We start from the raw sequence: 25,824 nt of genomic DNA on the forward strand, positions 1-25,824 counted from the left end.
TCTCTCTCTTTTATTTTTTTATTTGAAATTTTTGATCTCTCAATCAATATTAATTTTAAGCGATATTAACATGAGAAAATAATTATTATTTATTAACAATATGAAAATAGCACTATCAACAATGTTTGAGAACGATCAAATTTGATTTCTAAGATTTGAGAGAATTTGCACCCTTTTTAAATTATCATTTTTTAATAAATATATTGATAAAAAATTATAGCTTATTGGCCCATGTATGCAGGAAGGTCCAGCCAATATCCTAAAGGTAAGGTTGAACTTGGAATAAAGTAGTGGTTTTATATATTTTTTTTTCAAAAATAACATTCCTTCATCAGTCAGACTTATAAATTAACCCTACAACACGTCAAAGAGAATGAAGAAATCAGTAAAATGTAAATGAAGAAATCAGTAAGATGTAAGCCTTCTGGATTCTTAGTTTTATCTATTTATTTATACCTTAATCAAAGCTACAAATATTAGCCCCAAAATTTTCAATTCAGTTCTTAAATCTATATGTCATTGTCTCAATGTGGGGCACTGGGGAGCCAGTATAGGACTAGCTGGGGTACATCACCCGGTGGTTTAAAATTATGAAAAATCCTTCTTGACTGAAAATTTTAGTAATTGCCTATAGTTTAAAAATTGAATTTGCTTACCCATTAAAAAATCCTTCTTGACTGTGAAAAGTTAAAGATTGTCATTGGGCTGTGTTGGCCCATTAAAAAATGGCCAGTTGGGCCAATCACAAAAGCCAAATCTAAGGCCTGGCATGGCCCATAGGCACAGCATATGTGGGCCGTGATGGCCTGTTGTGCCACATGGGCAATGCCATGGGTCATCCCACGGGCCTCAATTTTATTTAGAACGTGGAAGTCAAAATTTTTGCAGTCAAAAAATGTTGAAAACTAGATGGCTACCTACCTCGCGGAAAATTATTAATTAACCAAAATGTTGACTTTCCAATATACTTCCAAATTGTGCCGGCGACGTACATATTGGGATACTAATATTAGTGAAGTGATATGTCCATCCAGAGAGAAGCATACACGTGCAGCCATCCCACTACTTCAAATAATAGATAGCGTTATGTTATGCAGCTAGCAGAGCAGTAAGTTTGAAAACGGAACACAACTTTTAATTTAAAATATTAAATTAAATTATAATATTATTTTATTTTATTTTCAGGAAAAAAAGATCTCAAGCAGAAATTGAAGCCAAATCAATTGCTGTATCTAGTAGCAGCATCTCCTAAATTTTTCTAACTTCTTCTGTGAATTGGACAATTTTTTTTTTTCAATTGCCGTTGCAGGCAAGGAAATGAGTGTAAAAATCTATATGTTTTAACATATTATTTAGCAAAAAAAAAAAAATTAATAACTAAAATTATGTTAAAGAATTTATTTACAACTTGACCTGATTTCACTTGTTGTAAATATATACAAAATTTTTAATATTTAATTTTGTTGTTGATAATAGTTTTCTTCTTGTTTTCAGTAAATTAATTTAAATGGTTTACTTTAGGATATTTTTGACATGTTAATGAGTACAAAGTAAAATTTAAATTTTTATATTTAATTGATGAGTGTACGTGGTAATAGAGTATTCAAAGTAATTTTTAGAGTGCAAATTTACCACTCATTTATAAATTAGCCTGGGTTCATTACGAGTCTTGGATCTGCCCTTGGTTTATCAAGCATATATTTACTAGGAATTAAAAAAATGATTGAACTTGCAATAAAAATGATCTAGATCGAAATACAAAGATAAATTTAACTACTTACTCCACAACTATGATCAACAATTCACTTCTACCTCAAACTTATTTTAAGAACAATTCTCTACTTTTAACTAATATTGCAGTTCTTGAAACACCTAATTTTATTCTTTTGGCGATTATATATATCTATATTTTTTTACTAACTACAATAACTACTTCCTCCATAACTATTTAGTTTTTTAGAGGTCTATACTTAGTTTTTAATTTAAATAGTAACTCCGTATTACAATTTAAATTTGTTGCTTTGTTTGTTCAATAATAATTCCCGCTAGCACCAACATGTTTTCTTGATGCATGAAAACAATGTTACTTGTATTGCTCAAATTAGAAAAAGATACATGAAGAGAGATATAAGCACATTTTACTAAAACTCTTTTACACTCATTGGCTCTAATAAAGTAAAAAAGTGAATGTCAAATAGATACGTTCTACTAATAATTTTGAAGATATATATATTTGAAAAATTTTCCCAGCATCACACTTTTTGAGAGGCTAGTACATAGGATTAGCATGACTTAATAGATTATAAAGTTATGAAATTGATAGATGATATGAATAAGAGGAAAGAGGAAGACTGTTATAAAGCTTGGACAGATTGGATGGATGGTTGTTGACTTGTTTCATGTTTGTGACGTATAAAAAAAGGCAGGCGCTAAGTTACGTAACTTGTACCTCTCACAGCAACAGTTGCGCTGACCCCACCTGGCACTGTTGCTGTGAGAGGGTGTAAGTTACGCTAAACGTAACTTAGGCCCTCCCATAAAAGAAAGGTGGGGTGGGGTGAGTCCATGATTTGATAAAAAATAGAATTAAGGTTTTTTTATTTAATTTATTCAAAATATCTGGTATTAGTTACACCTAATCCTCACCCTTGATTAATGGTTGAGCTAAATAGATCAGGAATTAGCGTAAGAAATCGTGTAACTTGAAGGAGACATTATTTTATTTATATACGCACACTGACATGACCTGCCCTAACCTATATGTTGGGTCCAAGGTAAATCATGCGGTCTAGTAATTAAAAATCGTGGCACAAACTTAATTCATGAATATATATTTATAAAATATGGCCTTTACTATAAACACATAATAATACTCTGTGCCTCCTATGAAAATATATATGTATTCAAAACTTACACATATCTCATTATTCATACTTACATTACAAGTATATATACATAAAAAAAATATAAGCAACATAAACGTGCTCAAAATGCAAGACATGCAGCAATGATACAAAAAGATGAGGCATACTTTCAATTCCTTTGAAAAATTGAACTGATACAAAAAGAGAACTGCTTTCAATTCCTTCAAGCACACAAGTGAGGCATACAGGTGAAGAAAGGATGTGCCTTGCATGAAGCTGGTAGCTTGTTGTTGCTTTGATAATTAGCCACGTTTGGCTTATAAAGAAGCGGTGAAGCATGCACGTACATGTCACACACACACACACACACACACACTTCCCTAAATAGTAGAACTAGAGTGGTTAGTTAATAGAACTGCTTAAATTAGAACCCTTGAGGTAAAAATTTTAATGGGGCATTGGTCCTTCCCCTATTTCTAAGTAACAAATGTGTTTTTTTTTAAATAGTTTTTTTGTATTGTTCTAACGTGGTTGGTAGCGTATTCATATTTAGCTAGTGTTTTTTTTTCTTCTTAAATCTAAATAGATATGAATTAGACTAAAATTCTAAATAAAGTTGAATGTATGAATCTAAGTGACATTTTTATTTTTATTTTGAGTTACTAAAAATATGTACTAAGTCATTTGTTTAACTTAAAAAAAATCTAAAAACCAACATTGTTACATTTGTACCCTTATAAATTGATGCTAAACAAATAATAAGCATCTCAAATAACATAAATAAGATAATATATTATCATAACATAAATTATGTTCAGTTGAATATGAATCTTTAATATTCTAGATTAGTATATGTCAATCAATTTTATTGTAGTTTATGATTTTTTATTTGAAAAATATTCATAAAAATATAAAGATAAATAATGCTAGTTTGAAGAAAAGAAAAGAAAAGTAATAGTCTACTGTTATATTATCATAAGTTATAGAGATGGATAATAATGTTAATTAACAAATTTTATTTAGGTAAGGATGAAAATTAATTAATCAGATGTGGATATTTTGAGAATATATACTAATGATGTCATTCACACTTTTTACATTAAGCAAAAATACTAAAAAAATAGCTTAATAACCATGACTAAAGTTAAAAAATGAAAAGGACTTATTTAATTAAGTCAATTAAATCGTAAAGTCAGAAAAAAAAACCATTAGCCATTTTCCTTTTTATTCTTAAATGTACTCTTCATCATTTGTGTATATATATTGGTTGATACCTTTGGCTCCCTTCATCAGTTCTCTAAGTAAGAAAAAAAAAAAAATGAATCCTCACGGCTTGTTCTGCCCAAATATTCTCTCATTTATTTTTGTAATTTTGTTATCGTTTCATGGGGAGGCTTTAGCAGCTGAAAATCATGAAAATTTTCTCAAGTGTCTTTCTCTACAATCTAACACCATTTCGAAAGTGATTTACACCCAAAACAACTCTTCATATTCATCAGTATTAAAGGCTTCAATAAAAAATCTCATTTTCTCAACCCCCACAAACCCGAAACCTGTATTCGTCATCACCCCATTTCACGTGTCCGAAATTCAAGCAGCCGTTAAATGCTCCAAAAAAAATGGTCTGCAAATTAGAGTACGAAGTGGAGGTCATGATCATGAGGGTCTTTCCTCTATTTCTGACGTTCCTTTCATCATCATTGATTTGATAAATTTCATTGAGATCAGTGTTGATGTAGAAGAAAAAACAGCATGGGTTGAATCTGGTGCTACCATCGGGCAACTTAATTATAGAATTGCTGAGAAGAGCCAGAATCTGCTAACCTTTCCGGTAGGAACTTGCCCTGGTGTGGGCGTTGGTGGACATTTTAGTGGGGGCGGCTACGGTGTCCTGTTGCGTAAGTACGGGATGGCTGCTGACCACATAGTTGATGCTCACATGGTTGACGTCAAAGGTGAGAAATTTTAAAGAACAAATACAGAGAAAATAGCTTCTCAAAAAAAAAAAAAAATTACAGAGAATATAGCAATAATAACATTCAGAGTAGGTTTAATAGGTGAGTTTATACAGGTGACAGAATTTGAAGGTTTTTATTACCATTTCTCAAACTATGGAGAGTGGCGAATTGCAATAATCAGTATAATTTGAGAATGAATGACAAACAATAATTAATCAATCAATTATTTTTCTATTCAGAATTTAGGAAAAAAAATATTAGGAGTGGATAAAACTCAGATCAATTTTTCTATAATATACCTCGGCCAAGTCTCTAGGACTCATTCAAATGGGGGCGGATTTACTATAGGAAGTCTCCATTGGAAAAAAAAATCTTTAATAATTAATTTAGTTTTACTAAAATTCTCAATAAATTTTGATGAAGCACCCACTAATTTATAGTCAAGCTTGCAATACATCGTTACACTTAAATTCTCACACTCCAAATTTTTAAATTCAAATAAAAAAAGATGGGCTTTCAAACTAAAATCAAACCCATAAATATTAATATTAATTTAATTTAATTTTTAGACGGGCCACAAACTCATTAATAATTTTTTTATGAGTGGTGCTATTGTCACCCCTCAATAATTCTCTTACAGCCCCTTCCCTAAATATACCCCATTTAATCATTTCAAAATTGACTATTCCTCTTTTAACACCACCTTCAGTTCCCTTAACACCCTTGTTCACTATGGGAAAAAAATATGAAAAAGTCTATGTAAAGGACTGGGTCTTGTAATCTATTTTAAAACCTAAATTTACATCACAAAAGAGGGATTTGAGAAATAAGAAGACAATAGAAGAAATTTTCGTAAAATATATAATATAGTTTATATAGGAAATTATATTTTCTAATATATGGAGGAGTGGAGAAATTTTGGCAAAATAAGAGACTTCCATCTAGAAGTAGAAGGGTGATATCTTTGTTGTGAGAAGATTTCTCTTTCATACAACTTTCTTATTCTACAATGCTTGAAATGGAAAATTTTCTTGGCTGCTTCAATTCAATTGCATGCATCAATAAAGCATTAAATACAGATAAAAGCATAAATAATATGAGACGTGAGGATTTAGAGAGCTTTTAAAGAGAGAGATGAGTTCACAAATATTAGAAATTGACTCATCAAATTTGACTGAACAATTTATAATCTTGCCATAAGTCAGAAAATAATAATAAGAATTTGTGAACATATATAATCGACTGTTTATTATTTAAGTTTTTTCTTCGTTATTTGGAATGGGTGCAGAGAAGAGAAGTTTTGTATCTGAATTCAAACTTGAATTGTGCAGGCTCCTTGCAGGAGTTTCATTAGAGGTCTTTTAATGTAATTTCTTGCATGGTTAAAATTGGAAAAACAAAAATGGGGTTTTGATAGGATTATTGAGGAGTGCCAATAGTGCCACTCTTTTTTTATTAATCTTACTTTTTCCAATTCCACCACTAATCCAGGGCCCATAAAAAATTCCTAACATCTTTTTATTTTTATTGTTTACATAGAAAAAGACTTATTTAATAACATTGATAACAAAGTTGTAATACAATGTATCAATATATGAATACTAGTAAAAGACAATTGTAAATATATATTGTAGTATTATAAATCTTTTAAATTTATATCTTTATTACTTTTTGAATTTTTTTATATTACCGTTGAATAAGCCCTCAGTGAATGACTATATATGCTGTCTCCGCCCCTGTTCAATCATATGTCGATTTGTCTGCATTTTCCATCTTTGTTTCGCTTCTTTTCAGGTAGATTTCTAAATAGAGAATCAATGGGAGAAGATCTATTTTGGGCCATTCGCGGAGGCGGAGGAGCTAGCTTTGGAATCATTGTTTCGTGGAAAATAAATCTAGTTGCTGTTCCACCAACTGTGACGGTATTCAACGTCCCGAGAACCTTAGAACAAAATGCAACAAAACTACTTTTCAAATGGCAGTGCATTGCAGACAAGGTTGATGAAGATTTATTCATCTCACCCTTGTTATGACGAGTGAATTCCACTATGGTCTCTGTATTCACGGGCTTGTTTCTTGGTGGGGTTGATAGGCTGCTTCCATTGATGCAAGACAGTTTTCCTGAGCTTGGTTTGACCAGAAAAGACTGCAGAGAAATGACTTTTGTTGAATCTATCGTCTATCTTGATTCTTGATGGATATGAGGTTGAAGAGCCGATTAATGTGGATGTATTGCTTGGTAGGGATTTTCACGTAAGGTTTATGAGAGGAAAAGCAGACTATTTAACAGAACCAATTCCCGAAGAAGCTTTTCAAGGAATTTATGATATATTTTTTGAACAGGATCAGGAAACTAACGGCGTTCTAATGTTTTTTCCTTATGGTGGGAAGATAAGTGAGATTTCAGAGTCCGAAATTCTGTACCCACATAGAGCTGGCAACATATACACACTTTTATACTATGCGGGTTGGGATCTAGAATCAACTGATGACACATATCAAAGACATGACAATATGCTCAAAAAGTTGTTCAATTATATGACTCCCTATGTTGCCAAAAATCCTAGAACAGCGTATATTAATTACAGAGATCTTGACGTCGGAACAAATAACAAAGTAGGCCACACAAGCGTCCAGGAAGCCAGTGTTTGGGGTAAAAAGTATTTCAAAAATAATTTCTACAGGTTGGTGCATGTGAAAACTATGGTGGATCCTGAAAATTTCTTCAGAAATGAACAAAGCATTCCCCCTTTCAACTTGGTGAAAGATGAACTGTGAGCAAGTCCAAGGCTGCCCTTGCTAGTTAATAAACGTAGTGCAGGCTAGGGTCAGATAATATATGTGTGTGTGTGAGAGAGAGAGAGAGAGAGAGAGAGAGATAATTGTATTGCTAAATAATTTCTGCTTTGTATAGTCTTTTTATGTGCAAAGTATACATTTTTTATTTTCTGTTTTTCCTCTTTTGGGCTTAGATTAGCAGGGAAATAGAGGATTTGGTGCCAAAGAGAAGTAGTAATTTTAAGCGATACTAACATGAGAAAATAATTATTATTTATTAACAATATGAAAGTAGCGCTATCAGCAATGTTTGAGAACGATCAAATTTGATTTCTAAGATTTGAGAGAATTTGCACCCTTTTTAAATTATTATTTTTTAATAAATATAATGGTAAAAAATTATAGGTTATGGGCCCATGTATGTAGGAAGGTCCAGCCCAAGTCCTAATTGTAAGGCCTTGAACTTGGAATAAAGTAGTGGTTTTATATATGGGCCAGCTATGCTACCACAATGGTACCATAATTTTACCCTTTATATATATATATATATATATATATATATATATATATATATATATATATATATATATATATATATATATATATATATATATATATTTTCAAAAAATAACATTCTTTCATCAGTCGGACAATGAAGTGAATGGTCAGATTCTAAAATTTATTACAAAATTTCTAGTTCATTTGGATATTTGTTATCTGCAACGCTCACATTCCAATATTTGTGTAAGAATATGGTTACAAAGATTTTGTTAAAGCGAACGTATAAACTAGAAAGTTCACATCAAAATCATATTTAATTAGCACGATTTTGAAAGACTTATAAATTAACCCTACAACACGTCAAAGGGAATGAAGAAATCAGTAAAATGTAAGCCTTCTAGATTCTTAGTTTTATGTATTTATTTATACCTTAAATATGAATTTAGCCGATTCAAAGCTATGAATATTGGCCCCAAAATTTTCAATTCAGTTCTTCAATCTATATCTCATTGTCTCAATGTGGGGCACTGGGGAGCCAGTATAGGACTAGCTGGGGTACATCCCCAGGTGGTTTTGGGAAATTGCCCCCATCTGTGTGTTTAAAATTATGAAAAATCCTTCTTGATTGGGAAAAGTTTAGTAATTGCCCATAGTTTAAAAATTGAATTTACTTACCCATTGTTAGAGATAGTCATTGGGCTATGCTGGCCCATTAAAAAATGGCCATTTTGGCCCAACAGAAAAGGTAAATCTGAGTCCTAAGATGTCCCATAGGTACAGCATATGTCGCCCGTGCTGGCCTGTCGTGCAATATGGGCCGTGCCTTGGGTCATCCCACGGGCCACAATTTTAATAAAGAATTTATTTTTTTGGTTTTTGTCGAGTCATGATTCTATTGATCCATGTCAAGTTATCCACTAAATTCAAGTGTTCAGCAATAATAATAAATATTGATATTTGATAACTGATAAATAATAATAAATTATGAATTAAAAGAGTTTATAATGTTATTTTAAATTTAATTGAGTAATATTTTTATTTACTCTTTAAAAATAAAATTATTAATAACGATTCAAATCATTTAGTAAAATTTAAATTAACTCAGTTATAGGTTTATCAATGGAAAATTAGAAATTCAAAATACAATGTAAAATTCCAAATTTAATTTTTAAAGTTTAAACTTTAGCTTTTAAGTTTGTATTTTTATTTTCTTGAACAAACTAAAATAAGAAATTAACAAAAAAAAATTCAAAAAAATTGGAGTGGATCCATGGGCTCGTGTCTTGGCCATTGCCATGCCTTATAAGATTTCGTTCTTAATAAATAATCAGCTTCCTCAAAAAATGAATTCTTAATGTAGAAATAAATCAATGAATATTATATTTATAGTGCCATATATATTGTTATTTGAACTTTTTGAAGTTATATTGCCCTTTTTTTTTTAAGGTTTGGATGGTAATGAGAAATCTTACTCATTAATACTAATACAGTCAACTGAGTTATGCTTATATTTATAGTGCCATAATTTTACCCTATATTATTCACTCAAATGACTGCAAGTGCAAGATATAATACAGTCAACTGAGCTATGCTTAAGAAATGAAATTGTACTACACGTTGAATGTGCCCCAACTAAATTTTTTTTTTTTACTACGTCCATGTATCTCATTGTTATATATTTAGATGTACTTAAAAATTAAAGTGTAATATTGTTGTTAACGAGAATAAAAAGGGGCCAAAAATAGAACATTTTAACTATCCTTTAAATTCAGTAAGCATTTTTATTATAAGCCATTCAAGACATCATTCAATAAAGGGAAATTATCAGCCATATACCCTTAAATGATATCAGTATAAAACGTGCTACAACACTTTTCAAGTATATCACTCGCATACCCTAAGTTGACAAAACACTTCTGCCGTCCACCAATCCGTTAACTGCCGTTTGCAAGCGTTGACATCATAAGAGTAATCTAGTCTTTTTTAAGAAACGACATGTCATCTCATTTGCCTAGTAAAATATGATGTGTCATATGATATATATTGATAAAAATGACATATCATCACATTTATCGGATAATTATTAATAATTGCTAAAAAAAAAGCTATTTTATAACCGAATTTACTCCTCCAAAAGTTAACCTAAATTTTTGAAGATCTACTCCTCCAAGCTCCAACTGAAATTTTTTATGGTATAATATGAATATTTTTTACGGATAATTGTTAATAATATGTACCATTAATAATTCATATTTTTTTAATAAATATATTGTTAATAAAAAAAATTGTGTATTGAAAATTTACGTTAATTTTTTTGGGTAAATTTATCTTTTTACCTCATTTTGAGTTTCAAGGGCGAAATAATTAATTTGTCACAATTCTATTAACTTTCTAACGGAAGTTAACGGATTGATGGACGACAGAAGTGTTTTGTTAACTTAGGGTATACGAGTGATACTTTTAAAAAATGTTGTAGCACGTTTGATACGGGTGTCATTTAAGAGCATATGACTGATAATTTTCCTTCAATAAAGGGTAAAGAACATGAAAAACAGTGATAACAAAAAGTTATTAAATTATAACATCTAGTCATACACATTTTTTATTGGAGAAACAAAATAGAAAAACATCAACATAAAAAATGTTTCTCTCATTTCATAAAATACATACGAGCTCTTGAAATTGAATCTGTATAGGGTAAAAAATTGATTTTGTTAAGAACAATAGTCTTATTATCTACTTACACCAGTACCTCTGTACCTCTTTATATATAGGCAAAGTCATTTTATCTTAGAACAGATTTTAAAAAATTGTGTACGGAGCACGTGATTATGCACATTCCTAGGCTGGCCCTGGCTATTCTAATTAAGTGAAAAATATAAATCTGAGATAAAGATATAACATTTGAAAATTTACCCAGTTAACGTGAATTATTAGTTTGTCCCCTTTGTTTTACACTAAATTTTGTAATAGCCTACTAAAATTTATGACTTACAATGCTTCAAGAATAAAATTGATCTAATATTTAACTAATTTCTTAAATAAAATAATTATTACTAACATTAATTATTTTAAAAATTTTAGGCTTATAGCAAACCAAACTGTGGCGATCGTAAATCATTGTGGAAACATATTCGACTAGAGTCACCTACTACGGGTAACACCACATAACTTTTGTTGATTCTAGTTTTGATTTATTGATAATAATAATTATAGGATTGATATATGGTACATAACAATGTACTTTAACAATTCCCCGTCAACGTTTATCATCACATTGACATCACGATGACTCTTCAATGTTTATCGTCACCCATTCTAGACTCCTCCATAGATTCCTCATGATGATTCAATCAAACGTCACCCATTCTAGCTCTATTGACGGCTTTGAATTAATTCTTCTTTCCTGCTCATGAACTCTCATTGCGAGACTTCATCGAACGATTCTTTCTTTTAACTTGCGCCCAATCAAACCAAGTTACTTGAATCAACTCCCTAAAGCAAATAGTTTTTGCGCATAATTTTAATATATTCGTAAGTTTACAAATCTTTAAAATTGGCATAATAGTAATGAGATCAAACCACAAAAACGGATATAAATTGAAAAGTTTAATTTAAATTTGAATAATATTAATTGTAAACTAGTTGAACAAATTTAATTTTAAAGAAAATTAAATTAATAAAACAATTAAAGCAAAAGAAATTTTAATAAAATAAAGGCTATTAATGTTTCATAATCTAACACTATTCGACTCTTAATTATCTAATTATTATTAATTTTTAGTTTTGCAGTAACAACTCGTATCAATCTATATTTGAACCAATCTATCTCATCTTATTAAGTCTAAGTAATTAAATCTAATGTACGTTCTTTTTCGTTTCAAAGTATAATTTTTAAGCATCATATATATATATATATATATATATATTGAAAAACAAAAAATCAAAATTTCCTAAACATTTTATGTATCTAATTTATTGAAAAATAAATAATCAAAGAGAATCACATTAGTGTTCCATCAAATAATCTCTTAACTATCAAGAATACATGATATTAAAAATGAAAAGATAATTCTCCAATCAATCATGTAAAGCCACAACCATAATCATTAAAGAACATATATAGCGAATGAATTATATAAAAAAAACAATTATTTCAAAGAACAAAGCTTCATCTTTAATTTTAGTATAAGAAAATTAACAAGACATTCTTGAATTGAGAGTAATAAAATTGATATAACGAGCCATAGAAACAAGCTTTGAAGAACTGCTGCTGCAGTGCTCCTCTTCCTCCCCGCCTCACATAATCCCCACGACCATCCATTATGGGCGGAATCCAATCCTTATAATGCCCATGACCATCCGCTATTTGCCGAATCTAACCAATTTTGAAAACAATCTTTCTAATTGACGCCACAATCCTCGGCCCGTGTTTTCTGATCGCAGAATTGAAATTCCTTCCAAATGCAAATTAATCTTTACACTTAGCTCAGCCACGGCTTGTATTAATTCTTTAAACGCTTCACCAAATTATTATTTTTCATGTGCTTTTCATCCATGATCTCTAATTAATTTCTCGTTCAATATAATAATTTAATTAATTCAAAATAATAATTAAAATTAACTAATAAATATATAATTAAGGGTGAAATAAGTATATATTATATGCTTGTATATAAATTCCACATAACTTAAACGATGATTTATGCCCTTATAATATTTTAAAAATGAATTGACGAATGTTACTTATCCTTTGAACTAATTTAAAATTGCAATTGACTTAACTTAAATTTTATTTTCTTAATTTTTATCATTTCTTATGGGTTCGACTTTTCATCACTAATTAATAATTTAATAAACTCATGCATATGCGAGCTCGACGCAAACATAAATGCGGACTTGAAGAGTTTAAGCAAGGCTGTTCGATGTGTCTCGTTCTCGGCAACTGTAGAAAATACAAGGACAGCACATGCGCAGCAAACAAAGACGACTAATATCGGGGTTTGGCCTTGTCAAAATAAATTTGAGGTTAAATGATAGAGAGATATATGGGGTCCGGCTGAGTTGGACCCCATATATATCTTGCCGCTTGTTTGACTAATGCATTTTATTTACATTATGGTTATTAATTTATTGTTTTAACTATTGATAAATATAATAAAAGGTTTGTCAACAAAACAAGTTTCTATAATCTTTTAAACTTCAGTCAGAATATATATATTCTCACTCAAGTCTAAAAGATTGTAGCTTCTCAACCAAAAAAAAAAAAAATTGTAGAAACTTGTTTTCTTGACAAAACTTTTAATATATTTATTAATATTTAAAATAATAAAATAATAGCTGCAATGTAAATAAAATGCATTAGTCAAACACGCAGCAAGAAAAAAAAAAGTGAGAAGACTTGTATAAGGACAGCACCAACTTGACCCGCAACAATTAACAACAAAGTTTACTTTTCAATACACTTTGAAATTTTGGATCAAACAATTATTTTCTTTCAATTTGTGGTGGCAAGATCCTGGTCAATTCTTGTAACTTTTTTTAGTTTTTTTATAATATATTAATTATGACATATTTAATTAATTTTATTTAGAACGTGGAAGTCAAAATTTTTGCAGTCAAAAAATGTTTAAAACTAGATGGCTACGTACCTCGCGGAAAATTATTAACTAACCAAAATGTTGACTTCCCAATATACTTCCAAATTGTGCTGGCGACGTACATATTGGGATACTAATATTAGTGAAGTGATATGTCCATCCAGAGAGAAGCATACACGTGCAGCCATCCCACTACTTCAAATAATAGATAGCGTTATGTTATGCAGCTAGCAGAGCAGTAAGTTTGAAAACGGAACACAACTTTTAATTCAAAATATTAAATTAAATTATAATATTGTCAAGATGTTCAACTGTTCATATATATGCCTTTTTTTTAAGTTTATTTTCAGGAAAAAAAAGATCTCAAGCAGAAATTGAAGCCAAATCAATTGCTGTATCTAGTAGCAGCATTTCTTAAATTTTTCTAACTTCTTCTGTGAATTGGACAATTTTTTTTTTTCAATTGCCGTTGCAGGCAAGGAAATGAGTGTAAAAATCTATATGTTTTAACATATTATTTAGCAAACAAAAATTAATAACTAAAATTATGTTAAAGAATTTATTTACAACTTGACCTGATTCCACTTGTTGTAAATATATACAAAATTTTTAATATTTAATTTTGTTGTTGATAATAGTTTTCTTCTTGTTTTCAGTAAATTAATTTAAATGGTTTACTTTAGGATATTTTTGACATGTTAATGAGTACAAAGTAAAATTTAAAATTTTATATTTAATTGATGAGTGTACATGGTAATAGAGTATTCAAAGTAATTTTTAGAATGTAAATTTACCACTCATTTATAAATTAGCCTGGGTTCATTACGAGTCTTGGATCTGCCCTTGGTTTATCAAGCATATATTTACTACGAATTAAAAAAATGATTGAACTTGCAATAAAAATTATCTAGATCGAAATATAAAGATAAATTTAACTACTTACTCCACAACTATGATCAACAATTCACTTCTACCTCAAACTTATTTTAAGAACAATTCTCTACTTTTAACTAATATTGCAGTTCTTTAAACACCTAATTTTATTCTTTCTGGCGATTATATATATCTATATATATATATTTACTAACTACTATAACTACTTCCTCCATAACTATTTAGTTTTTTAGAGGTCTATACTTAGTTTTTAATTTAAATAGTAACTTCGTATTACAATTTAAATTTACTGCTTTGTTTGTTCAATAATAATTCCCGCTAGCACCAACATGTTTTCTTGATGCATGAAAACAATGTTACTTGTATTGCACAAATTAGAAAAAGATACATGAAGAGAGATATAATCACATTTTACTAAAACTCTTTTACACTCATTGGCTCTAATAAAGTAAAAAAGTGAATGTCAAATAGATACGTTCTACTAATAATTTTGAAGATATATATATTTGAAAAATTTTCCCAGCATCACACTTTTTGAGAGGCTAGTACATAGGATTAGCATGACTTAATAGATTATAAAGTTATGAAATTGATAGATGATATGAATAAGAGGAAAGAGGAAGACTGTTATAAAGCTTGGACAGATTGGATGGATGGTTGTTGACTTGTTTCATGTTTGTGACGTATAAAAAAAGGCAGGCGCTAAGTTACGTAACTTGTACCTCTCACAGCAACAGTTGCGCTGACCCCACCTGGCACTGTTGCTGTGAGAGGGTGTAAGTTACGCTAAACGTAACTTAGGCCCTCCCATAAAAGAAAGGTGGGGTGGGGTGAGTCCATGATTTGATAAAAAATAGAATTAAGGTTTTTTTATTTAATTTATTCAAAATATCTGGTATTAGTTACACCTAATCCTCACCCTTGATTAATGGTTGAGCTAAATAGATCAGGAATTAGCATAAGAAATCGTGTAACTTGAATGAGACATCATTTTATTTATATGCACACACTGACATGACCCGCCCTAACCTATATGTTGGGTCCAAGCTAATATCATGCGGTCTAGTAATTACAAGTCGTGGCGCAAACTTAATTCATGAATATATATTTATAAAATATACCCGTTACTATAAACACATAATAATACTCTGTGCCTTCTATGAAAATATATATGTATTCAAAACTTGCACATGTCTCATTATTCATACTTACATTACAAGTGCATATACGTAAAAAACATAAGCAACATAAACGTGCTCAAAATGCAAGACATGCAGCAAGGCCTTCGTGGCCCAAACTCAATTGAATAGAATTGATCTACACGAAATCTTGCAGAATCCTGGGAAAAAAAATGGATAAATAGGAAAATAATGAGGTTGCAACTCAGTGAGTAGATATAATTTATATATATATAAAATAAAGTAGTGTGGGAAAACCACGTTATATACATACACGACAAAACTACAAAAGTACAGTGTGAGAAAACCTCTCAATACCTGGTGAAATTTAATTACGTTGCACGAGTAGAGTAACCTAACTCTCAATAAGCATGCACAGAGTCTACGGGGGAGGGTACATATGGTGACTAAAACATAATTTCAAACATAAATATTTCATGGAATACATAATAGTATTAGTAATATCCACTCACAGATCATGTTTGACTCCAGGATTCGTTAGGGCTCCTATGGGTTCTTGAATTCTCGAGTTCCTCTCACTAATTCATTGGATATTAATCTAATTGTTCAATTTCATTTCCTGCTGTGACATTCCCTCTCAATTCATCTTTTAAACTTCTTTTCCCACTCTTGGCTTCTTCCTTTATTTTATTTCTTTTCTTCTTTTTCTTTATTTCTTTTCTTCTTTTTCTTTTCTTTCCTCTTCTCTTTTTCTCTCGGTTTTCTTCTTTTTCTTGTCTGTCTCACTTCAAAAAATGATACAAAAAGAGAACTGCTTTCAATTCCTTCAAATTATATATGGCCACCGACTCAAGCACACAAGTGAGGCATACAGGTGAAGCAAGGATGTGCCTTGCATGAAGCTGGTAGCTTCTTGTTGCTTTGATAAGTAGCCACGTTTGGCTTATAAAGAAGCGGTGAAGCATGCACGTGCATGTCACACACACACACACACACTCTTCCCTTAATAGTAGAACTAGAGTGGTTAGTTAATAGAACTACTTAAATTAGAACCCTTGAGGTAAAATTTTAATGGGACATTGGTCCTACTCCTTCCCCTATTTATAAGTAACAAATGTGTTTTTTTTTAAATAGTTTTCTTTTGTATTATTCTAACGTGGTTGGTAGCGTATTCATATTTAGCTGGTGTTTTTTTTCTTCTTCTTAAATCTAAATAGATATGAATTAGACTAAAATTCTAAATAAAGTTGAATGTCTGAATCTAAGTGACATTTTTATTTTTATTTTGAGTTACTAAAAATATGTACTAAGTCATTGTTTAACTTAAAAAAAATCTAAAAACCAACATTTTTACATTTGTACCCTTATAAATTGATGCTAAACAAATAATAAGCATTTCAAATAATATAAATAAGATAATATATGATCATAACATAAATTATGTTCAGTTGAATATGAATCTTTTATATTTTAGATTAGTATATGTCAATCAATTTTATTGTAGTTTATGATTTTTTATTTGAAAAATATTCATAAAAAATATAAAGATAAATAATGCTAGTTTGAAGAAAAGAAAAAAAAGTAATAGTCTACTGTTATATTATCATAAGTTATAGAGATGGATAATAATGTTAATTAGCAAATTTTATTTAGGTAAGGATGAAAATTAATTAATTAGATGGGGATGTTTTGAGAATATCTATTAATGATGTCATTCACACTTTTTACATTAAGCAAAAATACTAAAAAATAGCTTAATAACCACGACTAAAGTTAAAAAATGAAAAAGACTTATTTAATTAAGTCAATTAAATCATAAACTCAGAAAAAAAAAACCATTAGCCATTTTCCTTTTTATTCTTAAATGTACTCTCCATCATTTGTGTATATATATTGGTTGATACCTTTGGCTCCCTTTATCGGTTCTATAAGTAACAAAAAAAAAATGAATCCTCACGGCTTGTTCTGCCCAAATATTCTCTCATTTATTTTTGTAATTTTGTTATCGTTTCATGGGGAGGCTTTAGCAGCTGAAAATCATGAAAATTTTCTCAAGTGTCTTTCTCTACAATCTAACACCATTTCGAAAGTGATTTACACCCAAACCAACTCTTCATATTCATCAGTATTAAAGGCTTCAATAAAAAATCTCATTTTCTCAACCCCCACAAACCCGAAACCTGTATTCGTCATCACCCCATTTCACGTGTCCGAAATTCAAGCAGCCGTTAAATGCTCCAAAAAAAATGGTCTGCAAATTAGAGTACGAAGTGGAGGTCATGATCATGAGGGTCTTTCCTCTATTTCTGACGTTCCTTTCATCATCATTGATTTGATAAATTTCATTGAGATCAGTGTTGATGTAGAAGAAAAAACAGCATGGGTTGAATCTGGTGCTACCATCGGGCAACTTAATTATAGAATTGCTGAGAAGAGCCAGAATCTGCTAACCTTTCCGGTAGGAACTTGCCCTGGTGTGGGCGTTGGTGGACATTTTAGTGGGGGCGGCTACGGTGTCCTGTTGCGTAAGTACGGGATGGCTGCTGACCACATAGTTGATGCTCACATGGTTGACGTCAAAGGTGAGAAATTTTAACGAACAAATACAGAGAAAATAGCTTCTCAAAAAAAAAAAAATTACAGAGAAAATAGCAATAATAAGATTCAGAGTAGGTTTAATAGGTGAGTTTATACAGGTGACAGAATTTGAAGGTTTTTATTACCATTTCTCAAACTATGGAGAGTGGCGAATTGCTATAATCAGTATAATTTGAGAATGAATGACAAACAATAATTAATCAATCAATTATTTTTCTATTCAGAATTTAGGAAAAAAAATATTAGGAGTGGATAAAACTCAGATTAATTTTTCTATAATATACCTCGGCCAAGTCTCTAGGGCTCATTCAAACGGGGGCGGATTTACTATAGGAAGTCTCCACTGGGAAAAAAAAATCTTTAATAATTAATTTAGTTTTCCTAAAATTCTCAATAAATTTTTTTGAAGCACCCACTAATTTATAGTCAAGCCTGCAATACATGTTACACTTAAATTCTCATACTCCAAATTTTTAAATTCAAGTAAAAAAGATGGGCTTTCAAACTAAAATCAAACCCATAAATATTAATATTAATATTAATTTAATTTTTAGACGGGCCACAAACTCATTGATAATTTTTTTATTAATCTTACTTTTTCCAATTCCACCACTAATCCAGGGCCCATCAAAAATTCCTAACATCTTTTTATTTTTATTGTTTACATAGAAAAAGACTTTTTTAATAACATTGATAACAAAATTGTAATACAATGTATCAATATATGAATACTAGTAAAAGACAATTGTAAATATATATTGTAGTATTATAAATCTTTTAAATTTATATCTTTATTACTTTTTGAATTTTTTTATATTACCGTTGAATAAGCCCTCAGTGAATCACTATATATGCTGTCTCCGCCCCTGTTCAATCATATGTCGATTTGTCTGCATTTTCCATCTTTGTTTCGCTTCTTTTCAGGTAGATTTCTAAATAGAGAATCAATGGGAGAAGATCTATTTTGGGCCATTCGCGGAGGCGGAGGAGCTAGCTTTGGAATCATTGTTTCGTGGAAAATAAAACTAGTTGCTGTTCCACCAACTGTGACGGTATTCAACGTCCCGAGAACCTTAGAACAAAATGCAACAAAACTACTTTTCAAATGGCAGTGCATTGCAGACAAGGTTCATGAAGATTTATTCATCTCACCCTTGTTATTACGAGTGAATTCCACTATGGTCTCTGTATTCACGGCCTTGTTTCTTGGTGGGGTTGACAGGCTGCTTCCATTGATGCAAGACAGTTTTCCTGAGCTCGGTTTGACTAGAAAAGACTGCAGAGAAATGACTTTTGTTGAATCTATCGTCTATCTTGATGGATATGAGGTTGAAGAGCCGATTAATGTGGATGTATTGCTTGGTAGGGATTTTCACGTAAGGTTTTTCAGAGGAAAAGTAGACTATTTAACAGAACCAATTCCCGAAGAAGCTTTTCAAGGAATTTACGATATATTTTTAGAACAGGATCAGGAAACTAACGGCGTTCTAATGTTTTTTCCTTATGGTGGGAAGATAAGTGAGATTTCAGAGTCCGAAATTCCGTACCCACATAGAGCTGGCAACATATACACACTTTTATACTATGCGGGTTGGGATCTAGAATCAACTGATGACACATATCAAAGGCATGACAATATGCTCAAAAAGTTGTTCAATTATATGACTCCCTATGTTGCCAAAAATCCTAGAACAGCGTATATTAATTACAGGGATCTTGACGTCGGAACAAATAACAAATTAGGCCACACAAGCGTCCAGGAAGCCAGTGTTTGGGGCAAAAAGTATTTCAAAAATAATTTCTACAGGCTGGTGCATGTGAAAACTATGGTGGATCCTGAAAATTTCTTCAGAAATGAACAAAGCATTCCCCCTTTCAACTTGGTGAAAGATGAACTGTGAGCAAGTCCAAAGCTGCCCTTGCTAGTTAATAAACGTAGTGCGTGATTATTGTATTGCTAAATAATTTCCGCTTTATATTTCTTTCATGTTTTTGTTGTAAGGAGCTCATGAGTAGGCGTGTCTTGTCTTTTTATCTTTTTGATTAATAAAGGTTTCCTCGCACCGTACAGATTCGCTTGAAGAAATTAATATTTTCAATCATAAGCCCTAACTTCACGGACTGACGTAATAGCAACTAAATATGAATAGCTTTGGGGAAAATAATTCTTTCGGTATTTTATTCAAACATCCATTAGGTTTTTTATAAAAGCCAATAGTAGTACACGATTCACATTACTAGCTACTTATAAGCAACACCAGATACATACAAATAAATAATACATGGAATGCGGAAATAATGGGGAAGATTATTCACATTACTAGTCAAAACTAAGTCCAGGCATGATCTTAGTACGCGGAAAGCTTTGTTGGCTGTTGCTGTTATCTGGACGTATATCATGTATATTGTTGAATTCTGAGCTTAAAACTAGGTTCAAGATAAAGTATTGCTTTGTCGGTTTGGGTAATGAGTTTTGTATGTCTTGTCAACTCTCTTCTAAGCGACATGTCAGCGGAATAAAAAGTGGAGCAGACGACAGCCACATTGTGTCAGCCAAACTTCGTAAGTAAAGCATGCGTTTGTCACGTGTGTTTACTTATAAGTTTTAGCTTTAAACGACAGCCTATAAAGTCGTTATCATTTCACTTGTGCATAGCACGAGGGCAGCACATGATCAAAACCTTTATTGGTTGTTGTCAAGTGCGGGAAAAATCTGGGTTCTGTGGTAACAACCCAGAACACAGCTGACGAATCAGGGATAATTCTAGAGTTCTCTAGACTTGTATATGTAGTCTTAGAAGGTATGAATTCCAGTGTGTGAAAGCTTGTAACTTCATCTTTAAGCTTGTATCTTGTTATCAGTGAGTGGAACAAGATTTGCTCCTCCGTTCTCTAGTGGATATAGGCAATCTCCAGGCCGAACCAGTTAAATTGGTGTTTCTTGATTTGTTGTTTCTGTGTGATTCATTGTGTATGATTGACTTTCTGTTTCTCTGATTGATTATCAGAGAGTTTAGTGTGATCTTGGTGATTCTCGATTGGTGTTTAAACTGATCAAGGAACAACATATATACTCGGGATTTGATGCCTTGATTCCATCTTGCGTCCTAGTTTCCTTTGGTGGTATTTTGGTGTTGAGGATGTGGTGAGTTATGCCAAGTGATCGAGTCAAAGGCAAGAAGTTCAGACTTCAGCATAAGAGAAAATTCGTTTGGCCTAATTTGATGGAAATCAGACCTCAGCATTGGTGAAAGGCCTGCGTGTTGAGGGTTGTCTATATAAGGGGCCATGGAATGCCCTGATACCATAACGAAAGTTGAAAGATAGTAACTGAATTTCATAACTCGAAGGGGAGAGTTTCCAACAATATATACTCAAAAATTTAGGAAGCAAGATGCTCCTGCAGTAACTGAAAATAAATCCTAATGATTCTATGTAAGTCAACATTTCTAAATTTATAATACTAAAAAGCAATTTATTATTTTCTTTATTCTTGCAATCTCTAATCAAGGAATATGGCCGCTGCTCATGAAGCCTGAAATGATGCTATAAAGATGATTGGATTGCTAGCGATTCGGCTGACCGCTAGTTTTTATTGTCTTGATCCTCTACATTCTTGTTGTTGTGTTTATCAATCATAAAATCATGAAAATTTTCAGAATCACACTAGACATATTATACAAGTCACTATTCCAAATTTCATAATTTTAGAAGATGTCTAATTTTGGTAAAATAATTTTGCAATTTATATTCTTCACTGGAAATAGAATTTTCTAAGCTTGCAGGCTTGCATTTGAAAAAATCATAAGAAGTTAAATTTTTATCCGATTGGATTGATATATGTTTCAAAACATTTTTGAAGATGTCTAGTTCAACATATACAAAATTAGAATCAAAATAAATTTGACTAATTACTATATTTTTTGAAACAACACATCGTCAGCAAAGTTTCTTGCAAAATATTATATTTTTACTTCTACAATTATTATCTAAACATGCTTCTCTATGACAAGTACCGAAAATCAAGAATCAAAATTTGCCTAAATCTTCCCTCTCAGCACAAAACCTAGTTCAATTGACACAACTTTGATCTCATGACTCACCCTTACTTTTACTTATGGCTGCTCATAGGAAAAGAATTTTGCTTCTTCACCTGTCTTTCTTCTTTCTCTCTTCTCTCGTCTTTTCTTTTTCTTTCTTTTTACCAATCTCTCTTTCTCTTATAATGGAGAGAGCACATATATGCACTTACATATTAATGGATAAGAAAAGACTAAATTACCCTTAATATAATGAAATGACTAAAACAACCTAGAATAATTAGGGGTATTACAATAGGTCTACAACCTAGAATAATTAGGGGTATTACAATAGGTCTACAACCTAGAATAATTAGGGGTATTACAATAGGTCTATGTGGCCATCTAAGTAATCCTTGGAAGTATGGATAACTTTATACCAAAATTAAAGATAAAAAGATGAGACTATACATTTGTAAACAGTATTTGCTATTGTGTCTTTCACGTTGAGTTAATTTTATCAAACAATCTTTTCGTTGTTTGATAAAAAAATTACAACGCCTTACTAGTTTTATCTTAATAATTTTATCAAAATATTACTTAAAAGTCAAATTCACTAAAGACAATCAAAATTTATTCCAAAGCCATTAACTCATATAATTTAATAGCGTAATGACCGGAAAAACTTGTAAGCCACATGATTTAATAGAGTAATGCATATAGTTTAATAGTATAATGACTGAAAAACCTATTGAGTCATGTGTTTTAATAGTGTAATGTTATTAAACTATTAAATCATATGGCTTTAAAGTTTTTCTGGACTTTAATAAAGTCCAAGATCTTGGACTAGATCAGTAATATATATATATATGATCTTGGATTTCATTAAAGTTTGAGAAAGCTATTGATCCATATGATTTAATAATATAGTGACATTAACAAAATTTAAAATCTTTGACTAGATGAGTACTCTGTCTCTCCATATAAAAATTTCCAACGAAGGATATGGCAAGTCTTAAAGCTTGATCTTAGCCGCAACTCGCTTTCAGGCGAAGTTCCACCAGAAATTGGAAACTGTAACCATCTCACTTACCTTGAAATGAGCCAAAACAAACTCTCTAGTTCAATCACACCTGAAATTTCCAATGTCAGAATCCTCGATTACTTGAATTTATCAAGAAACCACTTGAACCAAAACGTACCCAAATCAATAGAATGCATGAACAGCCTCACCATTGCTGATTTTTCATTTAATGATTTCTTCGGTAAGCCTCGTCTTTTGCTGAATGCCTCGTCTTTTGCTGGCAACCCTCAAATCTGTGGCACTCTCCTTAACAATTTGCAACTTGACACCAACCGCTCACCAGCCAGGAAAAGTCCCCCGGGGATTTCAAGCTGATTTTTGCATTAGGCCTTCTGATATGCTCACTGAGTTTCGCTACTGCTGCCATAATCAAGGCCAGATCATTCAAGAAAACGGGTTCGGATTCCTGGAAAATGACAGTATTCCGGGAGCTGGAGTTCTCAGTTTGTGACATCAGGGAATGTGTCAAGGATGGCAATGTTGTAGGCAGAGGAGGAGCTGGGATTGTGTATCCTGGAAAAATGCCAAAGTGGGTCGAAATTGCTTGAAAAAACTGCTCGATTTCGGCACACACAGCCATGATCATGTCTTCAAAGCTGAGATTCAAACACTAGGCAACATCAGGCACAGGAACATGGTCAGGTTACTAGCATTTTGCTCCAACAAAGAAACCAATCTGCTTGTTTATGAGTACATGAGAAATGGGAGCTTGGGGAAAGTATTGCATGGCAAAAAAGGGGAGCTTCTTGGGTGGAATTTGAGGTACAAAATCGCCATTGAAGCAGCGAAAGGCCTATGCTACTTTGACCATGATTGCTAACCTTTGATTGCTCGTAGAGATGTGAAATCAAACAACATTTTGCTAAATTCAGCCTTTGAAGCTCACATCGCCGACTTCGGCCTCGCCAAATTCTTGATCGACGCTGTGCATCGGAATGTATGTCAGCAATTGCAGGGTCGTATGCACCAGGTATGTACATTTTACTTTCGTGCTCTTGGATTATTATTATTATTATTATTTTATGTTTGCATTTTTCAAACTTCGGCGATGGTGTTGACATTGTACAATGGAGGAAAAGAGCAACGAATGAGAGGAAAGAAGAATTTTTGAGCATTCTTGATCCAAGTTTAACGATGGTACCAAAATAAGAAGCAATGCACTTACTTTTCATTGCAATGCTATGCATTCAAGAAAATCGAATTGAGAGACCAACAATGAGAGAAGTTGTTCAAATGCGATCCCAACTCCCTCGTCATTCCCCCGAATTTAACCAATCTTCATCCTTTTCATTGAAGGATCTCGAAAAAGATCAAAAGGGTTGCCCTAATAATAAATTGAAACAAGATCTTTGGATTTGAGGGAAACTTGAAGTTTTTATAAATGTATTTTTTCGTTTTTTAGGGCTTTAATTTATTGGTGTTTTTTTTTTAAGTTAGCTTGATTTTGTTACAGTCCTTTTATGTTCAAAGTTTATCTTCTTTTATTTTATGTTTTTCCTCTTCTGGGCTTCGATTAGCAGGGAGAGAGACAATTTGGTGAGTGATGACAAAGAGAAGTATTGATAATTTATAGGTACTTGCATGCTCTTTGTATTATATTAGGGTGTTAACATACATGATATTTATATTGCATTGCTTTATGCATATCTCTCTCTTTTATTTTTTATTTTTTATTTTTATTTCTCGATGAATATAAATTTTAAGTGATATTAACATAAGAAAATAATTCTTATTTTTAACAATATGAAAATAGCACTATAAGCAATGTGTGAGAACAATTAAATTTGATTTTTTAAATATTTGAGAGATCTTGCTTCCTTTTTAAATTATTATTTTTTAAATAAATATAAAGATAAAAAATAATAGCTTATTGGGCCATGAAAGTAGGAAGGTCCAGCCCACATCCTAATTGTAGGGCCTTGGACTTAGAATAAAGTGGTGGAATTAAAAAAAAAAGGAGATTCTTTAATCACTGTCAAACAGTGAAGTCAAATGGTCAGATTCTAAAATTTATGACAAATAATTCTGTTGAGATTTTCTAGTTAATGTGGATTTTTGTTACCTCCAACGCTAGCATTCCAATATCTTTGTAAGAATATTTCTGTGGTGACAAAGATTTTGTTAAAGCGAACACTTAAACAAAATAATCTTTTATCCAATTGCACTATTTTGACAGACTTATAAATTAACCCTACCAGACATTACATAGAATAGATAAATCAGTAAAATGCATGCTTTTCTGGATTCTTACTTGTATGTTTTTATCTATACCTTAAAAATGAACTTAATCAATGCAAAGCTATGAATATTTAGTTCCCAAAATTTTCAATTCTGCTGTTCAATCTAAATGTGGGAGCACTAGAAAAGTCACTATAGTACAAGCTGGGGT

At 31.4% G+C, this 25,824-nt stretch overlaps 1 protein-coding gene and 1 pseudogene across 3 annotated transcripts; both read left to right on the forward strand.

Annotated features, from left to right (window-relative positions):
- The first annotated feature begins 4,143 nt into the window (after nt 1–4,143).
- On the forward strand, nt 4,144–20,418 carry LOC102612334 (tetrahydroberberine oxidase-like). Of its 3 annotated transcripts, XM_052440973.1 has the most exons (3): nt 4,144–4,819; nt 6,617–6,764; nt 19,405–20,418. In XM_052440973.1, the coding sequence occupies exons 1-3, from the start codon at nt 4,183–4,185 to the stop codon at nt 20,231–20,233; spliced, it is 1,614 nt and encodes a 537-aa protein (XP_052296933.1). In that variant the 5' UTR covers nt 4,144–4,182; the 3' UTR covers nt 20,234–20,418. The 3 variants fall into 3 exon arrangements, with proteins under 3 accessions (XP_052296933.1, XP_052296932.1, XP_006492590.2); XM_052440972.1 differs by lacking the exon at nt 6,617–6,764 and having other exon boundaries at nt 19,257–20,418; XM_006492527.4 differs by lacking the exons at nt 4,144–4,819; nt 6,617–6,764 and adding an exon at nt 17,647–18,316 and having other exon boundaries at nt 19,257–20,418.
- Nucleotides 20,419–23,848: 3,430 nt separating this feature from the next.
- LOC102616462 (leucine-rich repeat receptor-like serine/threonine-protein kinase BAM1) lies at nt 23,849–24,794 on the forward strand (annotated as a pseudogene).
- The last annotated feature ends 1,030 nt before the right edge of the window (nt 24,795–25,824 follow it).

Source organism: Citrus sinensis, chromosome 5 (genome assembly GCF_022201045.2).
Source record: "Citrus sinensis cultivar Valencia sweet orange chromosome 5, DVS_A1.0, whole genome shotgun sequence".
Lineage (NCBI taxonomy): Eukaryota > Viridiplantae > Streptophyta > Magnoliopsida > Sapindales > Rutaceae > Citrus > Citrus sinensis.

Coding starts and splice junctions, on each gene's coding strand:
- LOC102612334 (XM_052440973.1), top strand. CDS start 4,183: ATGAATCCTCACGGCTTGTTCTGCCCAAATATTCTCTCATTTATTTTT. Junction 4,820..6,616: donor TCACATGGTTGACGTCAAAG/GTGAGAAATTTT, acceptor GCTTCTTTTCAG/GTAGATTTCTAAATAGAGAA. Junction 6,765..19,404: donor GTATTCAACGTCCCGAGAAC/CTTAGAACAAAA, acceptor CGTCCCGAGAAC/CTTAGAACAAAATGCAACAA.